The sequence below is a fragment of the Pelophylax lessonae genome (assembly GCF_965119305.1).
Source record: "Pelophylax lessonae genome assembly, chromosome: 10".
NCBI lineage: Eukaryota > Metazoa > Chordata > Amphibia > Anura > Ranidae > Pelophylax > Pelophylax lessonae.
The window spans coordinates 228,871,447-228,884,430 of NC_138777.1; the positions used below are offsets into that span (position 1 = coordinate 228,871,447).

General features: G+C 45.3%; 1 protein-coding gene across 1 annotated transcript in view; it reads right to left on the reverse strand.

The window, feature by feature from the left end:
• KCTD19 (potassium channel tetramerization domain containing 19) overlaps positions 1-12,984 on the reverse strand; it is a gene marked incomplete at its 5' end in the record, with an annotated part of 54,348 nt that overhangs the window by 23,105 nt on the left and 18,259 nt on the right. The window contains 3 exons of the mRNA XM_082270507.1: positions 4,288-4,391; positions 6,927-7,087; positions 11,250-11,466. Coding sequence (XP_082126633.1) covers positions 4,288-4,391; positions 6,927-7,087; positions 11,250-11,466 — 482 coding nt within the window. The remainder of the gene's footprint in view (positions 1-4,287; positions 4,392-6,926; positions 7,088-11,249; positions 11,467-12,984) is intronic.

Sequence of the window (12,984 nt, forward strand, 5' to 3'; positions counted from 1 at the left end):
TGCCCAGAAATTGACACCCATAACGTTCACATGTGAGCGCAGCGATCGCAGGCAGAATCACTGCGATTCTGCCCGCGATCCGGAAATCATTGCATATCGCGGGACGCCTGTGCGTTGCCCCTGATTTGCAATAGCACCCCAAACGCTGTGCGATGTTGCCGCCATTTCCGCCTGCCGAATCGCGGTAACATCGCGCAAACATCGCATGACGCCCAAAAAAGGTACAAGAGTTTCTTTGGGGCGTCATGCGTTGTTTGCGCGATGTTACCGCGATTCGGCAGGCGGAAATCGCAGCAACATCGCACAGCATTTGGGGTGCTATTGCAAATCACAGGCATTGCACAGGCGCCCCGCAATTTGCAATGATTTCTGGATCACGGGCAGAATCGCAGTGATTCTGACCGTGATCGCTACGCTCACATGTGAACATAGCCTAAAGTTCACCGGTCACCAGAGACTGCCATCAGTACCGCCGTGCACCATCGCCCGTCACCTGTCACCCATCAGTGACCATCGCCCGTCACCTGTCACCCCATCAATCACCGTCACCTGTCACCCCATCAGTCATCGTCACTTGACACCCCATCAGTCATCGTCACTTGTCACCCCATCAATCATCATCACATGTCACCCCGTCAGTGACTGTCATCTGTCACCCCATCAATCATCGTCATCTGTCACCCCATCAATCATCATCACCTGTCACCTCATCAATCATCGTCACCTGTCACCCCATCAATCATCGTCACCTGTCACCTCATCAATCATCATCACCTGTCACCCCATCAGTCATCGTCACCTGTCACCCCATCAGTCATCGTCACCTGTCACCCCGTCAGTCATCGTCACCTGTCACCCCGTCAGTCATCGTCACCTGTTTGCCATATACATGCAATCACTTACTGACCGCCTAACGACTATATGCGTCGGCCATTAAAAGCTAAATACTGGGGTTATGGCAGCAGATAGCCCCCATAACCCCGGTATTTTTTGAAACGGCGGGCGGTCGGCTTTCAGATAAGGGTGGTCCCAGTGGCGGATTCGCCGCGGAATTACCCTTACGGTGCAGGGGAAGAGGTGCCCCCCCCCTCCTGCCGCGTCCCAGACGTTTTCCCAGCTTACCGGACCCGCCGGCAGCGGGGAAAACTATCCGGTCCCGGATCCTCAGAGACAGGAAGTCGAGTGAGGGCAAGATGGCCCTCACTCAACTCTATGGTCTTGGAGGACCGGAGCTACGTCAAAAGACGTTGCCTAGCAACCGGTTTAAAGGGCCGCTTTTTTTTTTTGCTTTTTTTTTTTCCCTCTTTCAACAATTTTTTTTTTTTTTTTTCTTTTTTAGTGTAGTTGTGAGGTGTGAGGTCTTTTTGACCCCAGATCTCACAATAAAGAGGACCTGTCATGCCAATTTCTATTACAAGGGATGTTTACATTCCTTGTAATAGGAATAAAAATGATCAAAACATTTTTTTTTTTTAAACTGTGTAAAAATAAAAAAATAATAAATAAAATAAATAGGAATAAAAAAAAAAAAAAAAATTAAAGCGCCCTGTCCCCGTTAGCTCGCGCGCAGAAGCAAACGCATACGCAAGTCCCGCCCACATATGTAAACGGAGTTCAAACCATACATGTGAGGTATCGCCGCGATCGTTAGAGCGAGTGCAATAATTTGAGCCCTAGACCTCCTCTGTAACTCTAAGCTAGTAACCTGCAGAAATTTTTAAAATGTTGCCTATGGGGATTTTTAAGTACCAATGTTTGGCGCCATTCTGTGAGCATGCGCAATTTTGAAGCATGACATGTTGGGTATCTAATTACTCGGCGTAACATTATCTTTTATATTATGGAAAAAAATTGGGCTAAATTTACTGTTTTCTTATTTTTTAGTTCAAAAAAGTGAATTTTTTTCAAAAAAATCGCATTTGGAAGACTGCTGCGCAAATATGGTGTGATAAAAAATATTGCAACGATCTCCATTTTATTCTCTAGGGTCTCTGCTAAAAAAAAATATATAATGTTTGGGGGTTCAAAGTAGTTTTCTAGCAAAAAAAATTATTTTAGCTTGTAAACACCAAGTGTCAAAAATAGGCCCAGTCTTAAAGTGGATAAATGGACAACTTTGTGTAAAGCGCTACTTGGATGTTAGGCCTATGTATGTGGCCAGGCTGTGAAAAAGTGTTACACATGTGGTATCGCCATACTCAGGAGGAATAGCAGAATGTATTTTGGGGTGCAAGTTTTGCTATGTACATGCGATGTGTTAGAAATATTGCATAAATGGACAGCTTTGTGTAAAAAAAATGTGTTTTCATTTTCTTTCCACATTTTCCAAAAACTTGTGGAAAAAAATGACATATTCAAAAGACTCATTATGCCTCAAAAATTATACGTTGGGCTGTTTGCTTTCCAAAATGGGGTCATTTTATGGGGGTTTCCATTGTCCTGGTGCTCCAGGGCCTTCAAAAGTGCGATAGGTTGTCAGGAAATGATATGTGTAATTTGTGCTCCTAGAATGCCGGACGCTGCTACTCGGATGTTAGGCCTCTGTATGTGGCCAGGCTGTGAAAAAGTCTCACACATGTGGTATCGCCATACTCAGGCGGAGTAGTAGAATGTGTTTTGGGGTGTAGTTGCAAGTATACATGTGCTGTGTGAGAGAAATAACCTGTTAATACGGCAATTTGTAAAAAAAAAAAAATAAAAAAAAAAAATCTTCATTTTGCAAAGCATTGTGGGAAAAAATTACAACTTCAAAAAACTCATCATGCCCCTTATTAAATACCTTGGAATGTCTACTTTCCAAAAAGGGGTCATTTGGGGGGTATTTGTACTTTCCTGACCTTTTAGTGTCTCAAGAAATGAGATAGGCCTTCAGTACATCAGGTGTGATCAAGTGTGATCAATTTTCAATGAATAGCACCATAACTTGTGGACTCTATAACTTTCACAAAGACCAAATAATATACACTTATTTGGGTTTTTTTTTACCAAAGATAAGTAGCAGTATAAATTTTGGCCAAAATTTGTGAAGAAAAATGACTAATTTGCAAAATTTTATGACAGAAACAAAGAAAAATGCGTTTTTTCACGATATTTTCAGTCTTTTTTTATTTATAGCACAAAAAATAAAAAACCCAGTATTGATCAAATACCATCAAAAGAAAGCTCTATTTGTGTGAAAAAAAGGACACAATTTTTGTATGGGTACAGTGTTGCATGACTGAGTAATTCTCAGTCAAAGTGTGATAGCGCTGAAAGCTGAAAATCGGTCTGGGCAGGAAGGGGGTGAAAGTGCACTGTAGGCAAGTGGTTAAGGTTAAGAAAAACGAGGGGAAAAATGCACTGGACTGCATCCAAAACACATCAAAAACACGCATGCAGAAAAACATCTGGAACGCATGCGGACTGCATTTTTATGGTGTGAACTGGCCCTAAAAATGGTCACAAAACAAAAAGCCAAAATGTATTATATTGCAGCTTACCAATCTTCTTTATTAGGCTTTCTTTCTTCTATTTTCACCTGGCGATCTGGCCAGTAAGTCTGCTATTTTTCACAAGCTCTCCAGCAGAATGTGTTAGTTTACATGGATGAGACAAACCATTTAACACTGACAGGGGTGATTAAAATGGTCAGCGTTTATTTATTCATGCAAAATCTTTATTCTAAAAGGAACAAAACTGTTTGCTGCAACTGGTTATAAAGTGTGAGTTGGAGTTTGGCTTCAATTTAGTGTATCTAAATCTGCCAATACATTTACCACTCCCCTCCCCCTTAGGGCTCTTTCACACAGGCGGACCCGTTCAGATCCGTCTGTACGTTTTTTTAGCGGATCTGAATGGTCCCCCCATGCATCTCTATGGTGCATCGGATGTCAGCGGAGACATGTCCGCTGACATCTGATCCGATCCGTCAAATCTGGACGGATGGAAACCCTATTTTCCATCCGTCCAGCGGATTGGATGGGATGAGAACGGACAGATGGTCCATTCCCATCCGATTCCCCCATAGAGATGCATGGGGAACTGACAGCTGTGTCTCTGCACACAGCGCAGAGACACAGCTGTCATCCTCCTGCTCAGCGGGGGATCGGCGGATCGATCCCCTGCTGAGATAAACGGAGTCCATCTGATGGACAGTGTGAAAGGGGCCTTAGACTAACAATGCTGCGGTCCAAAGGTTCCCCTTTTGGTAAAAAAATATGCTGTGCACCAAACTTTTGCAATCATACAGATTTTAATCCTTTTGCATTTCACTTCATAGTACACATAATGTTATGTTTCTGCTTGTACCTTCAGTAAAGTTTTCAGGCATGTGGCATACCAATAGCTTCTAACATAGACTCTGACTATCTGGGTGGCTGAATACTCCTGCAAATCAGCTCTCCACTTTCCACCTAGGAAAACAGATTAATATTCTATAAAACAATGATGTTGATTGGTAACATTAATTATTACAGACACCTTGCTATAAAATCTGAGAAACATTTTTGTATCTCATTACACAAATTGTAAAGCAGTGCTTCTCGAACAAAGAGACACGGCTTCCTGAGTAACATATTACGAGTAGCAGAGTAATGGGAAGGATAGCAGCCGGGGCTCAGAGCATTCTCTGCAACTGGAGGTAGCATCTTATGGGCTGGGTTACACTTGCTTCAAAATGTGGCAATGGACACACTTTTTTTAAGCACTCTGAATGCCAATCAAAGCACCTGTCACTAAATAAAATGGTCCCCCTACAGTCCTGGTCGCGTGTTTTCTTCAAAAACTATATCCCATGTCACTTTCTTGGTGCTTCAAAGTGTCTCCAAAGCCTCCATAGAAGTCTAGGACAACGCTCGCTAATAGTACCTGCAGCTTTTGAGAGGCTTTTATTGAGCATTAGCTTTACTTTCATTTTGGGGTATTGCAGGTTTAAGATATCCCAGGATGCATTGTAAAACCAACAAGCAAAGCAAAGACGTCACTAGCAGTCACTTCTCGTTCACGTGAATATATTCTAGAAGTGTCTGGTGCAGATGTCCGCTATCGCAAAAGATGAGCAGGGACCGGAGAGAGAGAGGACTGAGCAGCAGAGGATCAGCAGTGCTGGGGGACCAGAGCAGGAGAAACAAGCAGATGGGAACAATATAGTGGGAGGTGAGCATGAACTGGAGAGAGGAGGATCAGCAGAGCTGGGGGTTACTACTGAGCGGGGGGATCAGCAGAGCTGGGGGTTACTAATGAGTGGGGGATCAGCAGAGCTGGGGGTAACTACTGAGTGGGGGATCAGCAGAGGTGGGGGGTTAATACTGAGTGGGGGATTAGCAGAGATGGGGTTAATACAGAGAGGGGCAATAGCAGAGATGGGGGTTAGTACAGAGTGGGGGATCAGCAGAGATGGGGGGGTTACTACTGAATGAGGGGATGAGCAGAGCTGGGGATTACTACTCAGTGGGGGATCAGCAGAGATGGGGATTACTACAGAGAGGGGGAATACTACTGAATGGGGGATCAGCAGAGACTGGGGTTACTACAGAGAAGGGGATTAGCAAAGCTGGGGGTACTACTGAGCAGTGGATCTGCTGAACAAGGGTACCAATAATCTGTGGGTCTGCTGAACATGGGTACTAATGAGCTGGAGATCTGATGAGTGGGGTTACTACTGAGCCGTGATTTTCCTGACCATTAGCATTGCTGACTGTCATACAGCAGAGTATTTGCCTAATGTACTGGACTATTTGGAAGAACGCTTTTAGTACCCCTTCCTTTTAACAGTAAACGTATACGCATCCTCAGAAGTGGATCTTTATCCACGGGGCCGCATATATGTTTGTGCTGGGACTGCGCTGCACAGCATGCTCCCAGGACAGAGACTGGACTAAGAGCCAGCGGAGAATCCCCACTGTCAGAATGCAATGCTCATTGTGTGGATAGAGGAATCCATTTGTTTTCGTTAAGCCTGCTGCCTGATCCATCTATGGCCCAAAGGGAAGGAGGTATACGAGAGAGAGAGAGAGAAAGAAAGAGAGAGAGAGAGATCAAGAAGAGAGAGCAAATGAGATAATGAAAGAGAGAAAAATAATAAAAAAGAGAGATGGAGCATGAAAAAGATACCAAGCAAAGAACAGAGAGAGAACCAAAAAGAAAGGACATGAGGCATCAATGTCATTCTTCCCCGTTACACAAATCACAGCATTTCTTTATTTTTTCATTTACTTTTTTGGAGATGCACCTTTATTGGTGGTGTTTGCTCCCACTTCCTCTTTGCTCATTTAGGCAAGGATGATATAGCCCTCCACACGCCTGCAGCCTCCCAGAAAACACGTCACACGAGGCTTAAGGATAGTGTCCCCATAGTCAGTCGGCTTTGTGCCTGTGCAGCGGCACTTGAGCAGCGGGTCGGCTGAGTGTTTAGAAAGTGACAGTTGGCTTCTGAATCCAACATGGTGGCAAAGGGGAAAAAAAAAGAGCTGTGAAGACTTAAGATGTGAGGAAGACAGCGCTGGACTTCACAGGCTGGTATGTGTTTTTCAGAGTCAGTAACTACAGTGCTTGCAGCTGCTAGAAGTCTCTGAAGGAAGCTGCCATTCATCACTGCATGCCAATTCCAGGCTGGTGACTTTCCTTGCAGTAAAGCCGAATAGGCTCAGCTTTAGTGTCTTGCAACTAGTATGTGTGTGAGTCAAGCAACGATTGCATTCATTAGAGGCTTCTAAAAATTGATTACCCCCTAAATGGAATTCCCTTAAGGGCTGGTAAGCAAACAGAGTTGGTATTCACATTAATTCATGTTCATTTTTTATGTTATCTACAGTGACCAGCCAGAAAGAAAACAACCAGCTGTTTGCTTTAGACAAATTTATTATTCCTTCTCCTTCAGTAGTCATACATGAGACCATATATTGTCTATAATATCAGAGATCAATAGATAAGCAGATATCATTATTTACCTGAAGCTCCTGGACTCCTATTCAGCCTTTGTTTTAGGTGTGTTCTCAAAGCTTCTCTCATTGGCTGGTATATGACGTCCCCTTTTTCCAGGTATATACACAGACCTTGAAATTCTATAGCATTGCTGGTCAGTGGAAGTCGGCATGCTCCCAACCAATTTCTAACATTACAAATCGATAAAAAAGGAAAATAGATCAGTGGCTTTAATCTTACCCAGACCAACCTGTGTTCATATTATCAGTTTAAAGCGGAGTTCCACCCAAAAGGGAAAGGGGACTTGTTTTAAAATTGTACTCTTCCCCACTTCGGAGGGATTGGCCCCCCTCCTCCTTCCCAAGTGGCAGGGCCAATTAGAAAGCGCGGCAGGGAACCAGCTGTGTAGCCGAAAGGCTTCACTGCCGGTTGCCCTTATGACAAATGGAGGTGGCAGCACCTCACAGCCAATCCAAAAATCTGCTGGAGTGCCGACATTGCGGTTTCCCTGGACAGGTAAGTGTCTATATATTAAAAGTTAGCAGCTATAGTATTTGTAGCTGCTGACTTCTACATACTTTTTCCCCAGGCGGAATCCCTCTTTAAAGAAGAAGTAAACACCCCCCCCCCCCACCACCACCAAAAAAAAATGCAAAAAAAAAAAAAAAATCCTGTAGGACACAGGTGTCAAACACAAGGCCCGGGGGCCGAATCAGGCCCGTCAGGCCATTTCATGTGGCCCTCACACCTATCCTGCATCTACAGCACCCCGCTCATCTGTCCCCACCATGTTTTAGCAGTTGGCAGCAGAGAGGACAGAACTGCTCCTAGAGATTCTGCGCCTCCCTGTGGCATGCTCTAATCTCCGCCTCCATTGATCTCAGCATTCAGACTCTGGCAGCTGACACCTTCCTCTGGTCCTTCTCCGGACCCTGCATTCTCTGCTTCACTGCTCTGCCGCTAGCTTCTTCCCGGCAGCAGCACATAGTAAGGGGGGTGCACTGTGATGTGAGTGAGTGTGGGGGACCCATGATTTCTGATGGTGGGGGGAGCTCTTGACATCTGATTTTGGGGGGGGGGATGGGGTGCTCTGGACATCTAGTCTTACAGATGCAACCAGCCCTTTGAGGGCAACCATAATGCTGAGGTGGCCAATGATGAAATCGAGTTTGACACCCCTGCTGTAGGACAAAGGCATAATGAGCTAGTATGCATCACATACTAGCTCATTATGAAATACTTACCTTAGAACGAAGCCCCCGCAGTGCTGCCTGCTCAGTGACAGGACAGTCGACATATTTGGCCGCCCTGCTTCCTGGTTTGCATCCTCCGGACATCTGATTGGCCGGAGTCGCGATTACATCACTCCCGCGCATGCACGCGGGAGCCGCCGTTCATGGCACTGGGCTCTGAAGGAACTGCACGGGTGGCGGTTCCTTCAGAGCACATGGGCCGATGACAACATCGGCTTCATTAAAAGAAAATATCTCCTAAACGGTGCAAGTTTAGGATATATTTACAGTACCTATAGGTAAGTCTTATTAAAGGCTTACCTATAGGTACAAGTTCTAAGAGAGGGTTTACAACCTCTTTAAGTACCTAGGATTTATTTGACTTTCGATAATGATCTCTGCATCTGAAAAGTAGAAAAGCAAGTTAAAATTGAGCTTTAGTTAGAAAACTCACTTCAGGCCGGCCACTTTTGCAAGTACAGCTGCTGTAAAACATTAAAAATAAGAGCCTATAATGTGAAAGAAAATCCAGTACTGCCCTATCTCACCCTGCTCTGCACATGCTCAGTTGCTCTTTATTCTCAGCCCTGTGCCTTAATCAGAGCCACTAGAGGCCAATCACCTGACAGCTTTAATATTGGGTGTTGATGAAGGGGGAAGAAAGCAACAGGAATGACACAGACTGTGGGGAGGGAACACAGATTAGGGAGGGAGAAACAGGAGAGGTGAGAAGACAAACTCTGCTGCCAGGGAGACACAAAAGAGTTAAACTTACAAGGATAGGATCTTATCTCCCTAATATTCTCTCCTTTCTCCCTCATTGGCAGATCTGAGAAATTTAGCACTGTAAAGCTTCTGTCAGCCTCCCTCTCTAGCTGAGCCAAGACATACAATCAAGGCTGGAAATGTACACATTTCAATTACAGAAAGTGACATATACAGCCAAGTCACTGACAGGCAAGGGACTTGTGGACATCGCTGGATGAAGATGGGGCTCAGGTAAGTATTAGGGGGTGCTGGGGCAGCTGCTACAAACATAGAATGCATTAAGATAAAAAAACCTTCTGACTTTACAACTACATTTTTGTGGAATGCATGTTCTTATGATAAAGAACATTTATTGTTAAACAATGTTCTAAAACAACAAATTCTAAAACAATGCTTTAGAATTGGTTACTAGCAACAGGCCTAAAATGCTCGACTACTTGCTGACCACCCCATAGCAAATTTACTGCTACAGGGCGGGCATTCTGTGCAGAATGCCTTATATATACACATGATTCTTTACTTCCTGGTAGGGGGTGTGCACATGAAATCCGTGCACATATTTTTTTTTATTAGCAAACGGCACAGGACTACATAATACACAGAGCGCTGGGTACAGGACTGCATAATAAACAGAGGGCTGGGTACAGGACTACATAATAAACAAGAGGGCTGGGTACAGGACTGCATAATAAACAGAGGACTGGGTACAGGACTGCATAATAAACAGAGGGTTGAGTACAGGACTGCATAATAAATAGAGGGCTGGGTACAGGACTACATAATAGAGGGCTGGGTACAGGACTACATAATAAACAGAGGGCTGGGTACAGGACTACATAATAAATAGAGGGCTGGGTACAGGACTACATAATAAACAGAGGGCTGGGTACAGGACTGCATAATACACAGAGCGCTGGGCACAGGACTGCATAATACACAGAGCACTGGGTACAGAACTGTATAATACACAGAGCGCTGGGCACAGGATTGCAAAATAAACAGAGGGATGGGCACAGAACTACATAATACACAGAGGGATGGGCACAGAACTACATAATACACAGAGGGCTGGGTAGAGGACTGCATAAGACACAGAGCTCTGGGCACAGGACTACATAATACACAGAGCGCTGGGCACAGGACTGCATAATACACAAAGTGCTGGGCACAGAACTACATAATACACAGAGGGCTGGGTACAGGACTGCATAAGACACAGAGCTCTGGGCACAGGACTACATAATACACAGAGCACTGGGCACAGGACTACATAATACACAGAGCGCTGGGCACAGGACTACAAAATACACAGAGCTCTGGGCACAGGACTACATATTACACAGAGCGCTGGGCACAGAACTTCATAATACACAGAGCGCTGGGTACAGGACTACATAATACACACACAGAGCACTGGGAACAGGACTGCATAATTTACAGAGCGCTGGGCACAGGACTGCATTATATACCGAGCAGCTGCATCAGCTCTGACCCCTGCTCCCCCACTGCCCTCACCAGTGTACAAACAGACCCCCCCTCCTCACCATCTGCTCACCTCCTGATCTCAGCCCTCCACACAGTCATTTTTTGGCTCTGCCTCTTTTCTGCTGAACAGCAGCAGGAGCGGCATTGAGATTGTCCAGCAGGGTGGCGTCGGCTGTTTCTCAGCCAGCATGGGATACCCTGTCTACGTTAATCCAGCCCTGAATCCGGGGACAAAACTGGGGACAGACTTGGTCCGGGGACAGTGTCCTCAATCCAGGGACTGTCCCCAAAAACGGGGGACGTCTGGTCACCCTATCATGATATAGTGAGAGGTGTTCTTTAGTTGGGTGTTAGGTGGGAAGAATCTTTACCAATAACAATCAACAGGCAGAGAGCGGAGGAAAGTTATCAGCTCACAAGATTTCTTGCAAGATCAACAGGTGCATTCTTGCAGAGGTCCCGGGCTCTGAAATCCCCACACTTTTCCCTACTTTTCTTTTCAGTGCTTCCTGGGCGGATCAGAGCAATGCTCTGCCCTGGAGCTGACCAATCAGAATCGTTCTGATCCATCCCAGAAGTGCTGCACAGAGAAGAGCGGGGATTTCAAATCCCCAGACTGCTGCACTTGCTGCGTAGGCACTGACAGCTCAGCACCCTTGGAGGTAAGTACAGGGGACTGGGGGAGTGGGGAGGGTGTATGGTGTAAGTTCATATTTTCACTTTTTCTCTAAAGGTGAACTAACACTTTAAAATTAGCCTTTGAACTCCAGTTTAATGAGGATCAGTATTTCACCAGAATCTGCAATTATACATATTTCTAACAAATGTGACTTGCACCACTCAGAAATCATTTAAAGAACCTACTTGACGTGTTGGAAAAGGGTCCCAGTGCCACTGATATACAGCTTACTGCCGTCTACACTGCTCTCTATATACAGCTGGCCTAAAGCTGAGTCAGGATATTTTCCTAACAGTTCCAAAGACATGACGTAGAAAGGTTTTGCTCCACTTTTACTAGCTGTCAAGCTGTTAACAGAGTGCCACGTCTCTGGCATATCCATGCAGCGGCTGTTGTTACATCCTAAAAATCATAAAACATTATTCACTTTTCTTTATAATGTACATAAGTGTCAGATTGACTGCAATTTTATCTGTATTGCTTTGGGTAACTTTTGCATTCGCGTTGACAGGCATGGAGAAGAGAGGCAGTTCAGATGCTAAGAAATGCCCATGTACACAAGCCCTAATTAATGTTATAGGCCTACTATACCCCTAACCAATACACATTGTAAACGATATTTCTGGTGCATAGGGTCCTTCTATTCTTTTTTGGGGTGGTGGGAGGTCCCTACTTCTATAGAAAACGAAGCTTGTATAATGTGTGAGCGCCATTCTGTACAGTGCCACTGTGTGCCACAACAGCCATGGCTGTCTGAACCCCTGAACAGTGACTGAACCTGATTGGATATAGATTGTTCAGCCAACAATCTTCCACCATTTTTCAATCAAAGTTTGTTGATCTGGATGGTGCTGAAAGGGACCACACTCGGTTTGAATTTCACCTGATTTAGCAGGAATTTAGCAATTAACCCCCTTAATGCCGATGTAATGCAAATATGCGTCCTTCGGATTCAAGGGGTTTGCACGGGGGTGATGCCAGCAGCTGCAAGCATCACCCTGGTACCGTTTTTTATAGCAGGCGGTCGGTTTTCTTGTGATAACAACTGATGTAGCTAAGCAGCCGCTCAGCCGTTATTACAAGGAGCAGGGACACCCACCCCTCCCGCTACTTCGTCCAGGTTTTCCGTACCACCAGGAGACCCGAGCAACCAGCCGGCACGTCCACAGGCTGGCCAGAGTTCTGAACAAAGCCAGATTCGGCTTTGATCAGGTCTCCAATGTAGAAACCCGGAAGCAATGTCACTGGAGCCTTAAAGCGGAGTTCCACCCAAAAGTGGAACATCTGCTTTAAGGACTCCCGAACCCCTGGCATGCCACATTTGGCATATCATTTTTTTTGGGGTGCGGGGGAGCAGGTACCCGCTCCCACTTCCGCTCAGGCCGCCTAGGCGGCTCAAGCGAAAGTTCTCTCCCCCTCCCTCCCTTCAATCTTCTGGGACACGTCACAGGTCCCAGAAGATTGCCCGACCATTCAGGACGCGCAGCGCGATGTGCGCACCCGGCTGTGAAGCCGCAAGCTTTCACAGCCGGGTGCTCACACTAGTGATGCTGGCACCGCGGGGAGGAGAGGGAGAAAACCGATGGGTTTTGGCGGCCGCATCGTTGGAACGTATGACAGGTAAATGTGTGTTTATTAAAAGTCAGCAGATAAACTTTTTGTAGCTGCTGACTTTTAATAAACACAAAAACGGCTGGAACTCCGTTTTAAAGGCGCCAGATTAAAAAAAAAAAAAATTTCAGTATTCAAAACAGCCAAACTTGGCATTTTGAATGCTTTTAAGTGCAGAGGAGGGGTTTGGGGTCTTAAAGAGTACCTGTCACTGCCTATTACTGTCACAAGTGAGGTTTACATTCCTTGTGACAGCAATAAAAGTGATAAAAATAAAAGTTAGTAAACAATCCCTAGGCACACATTTAA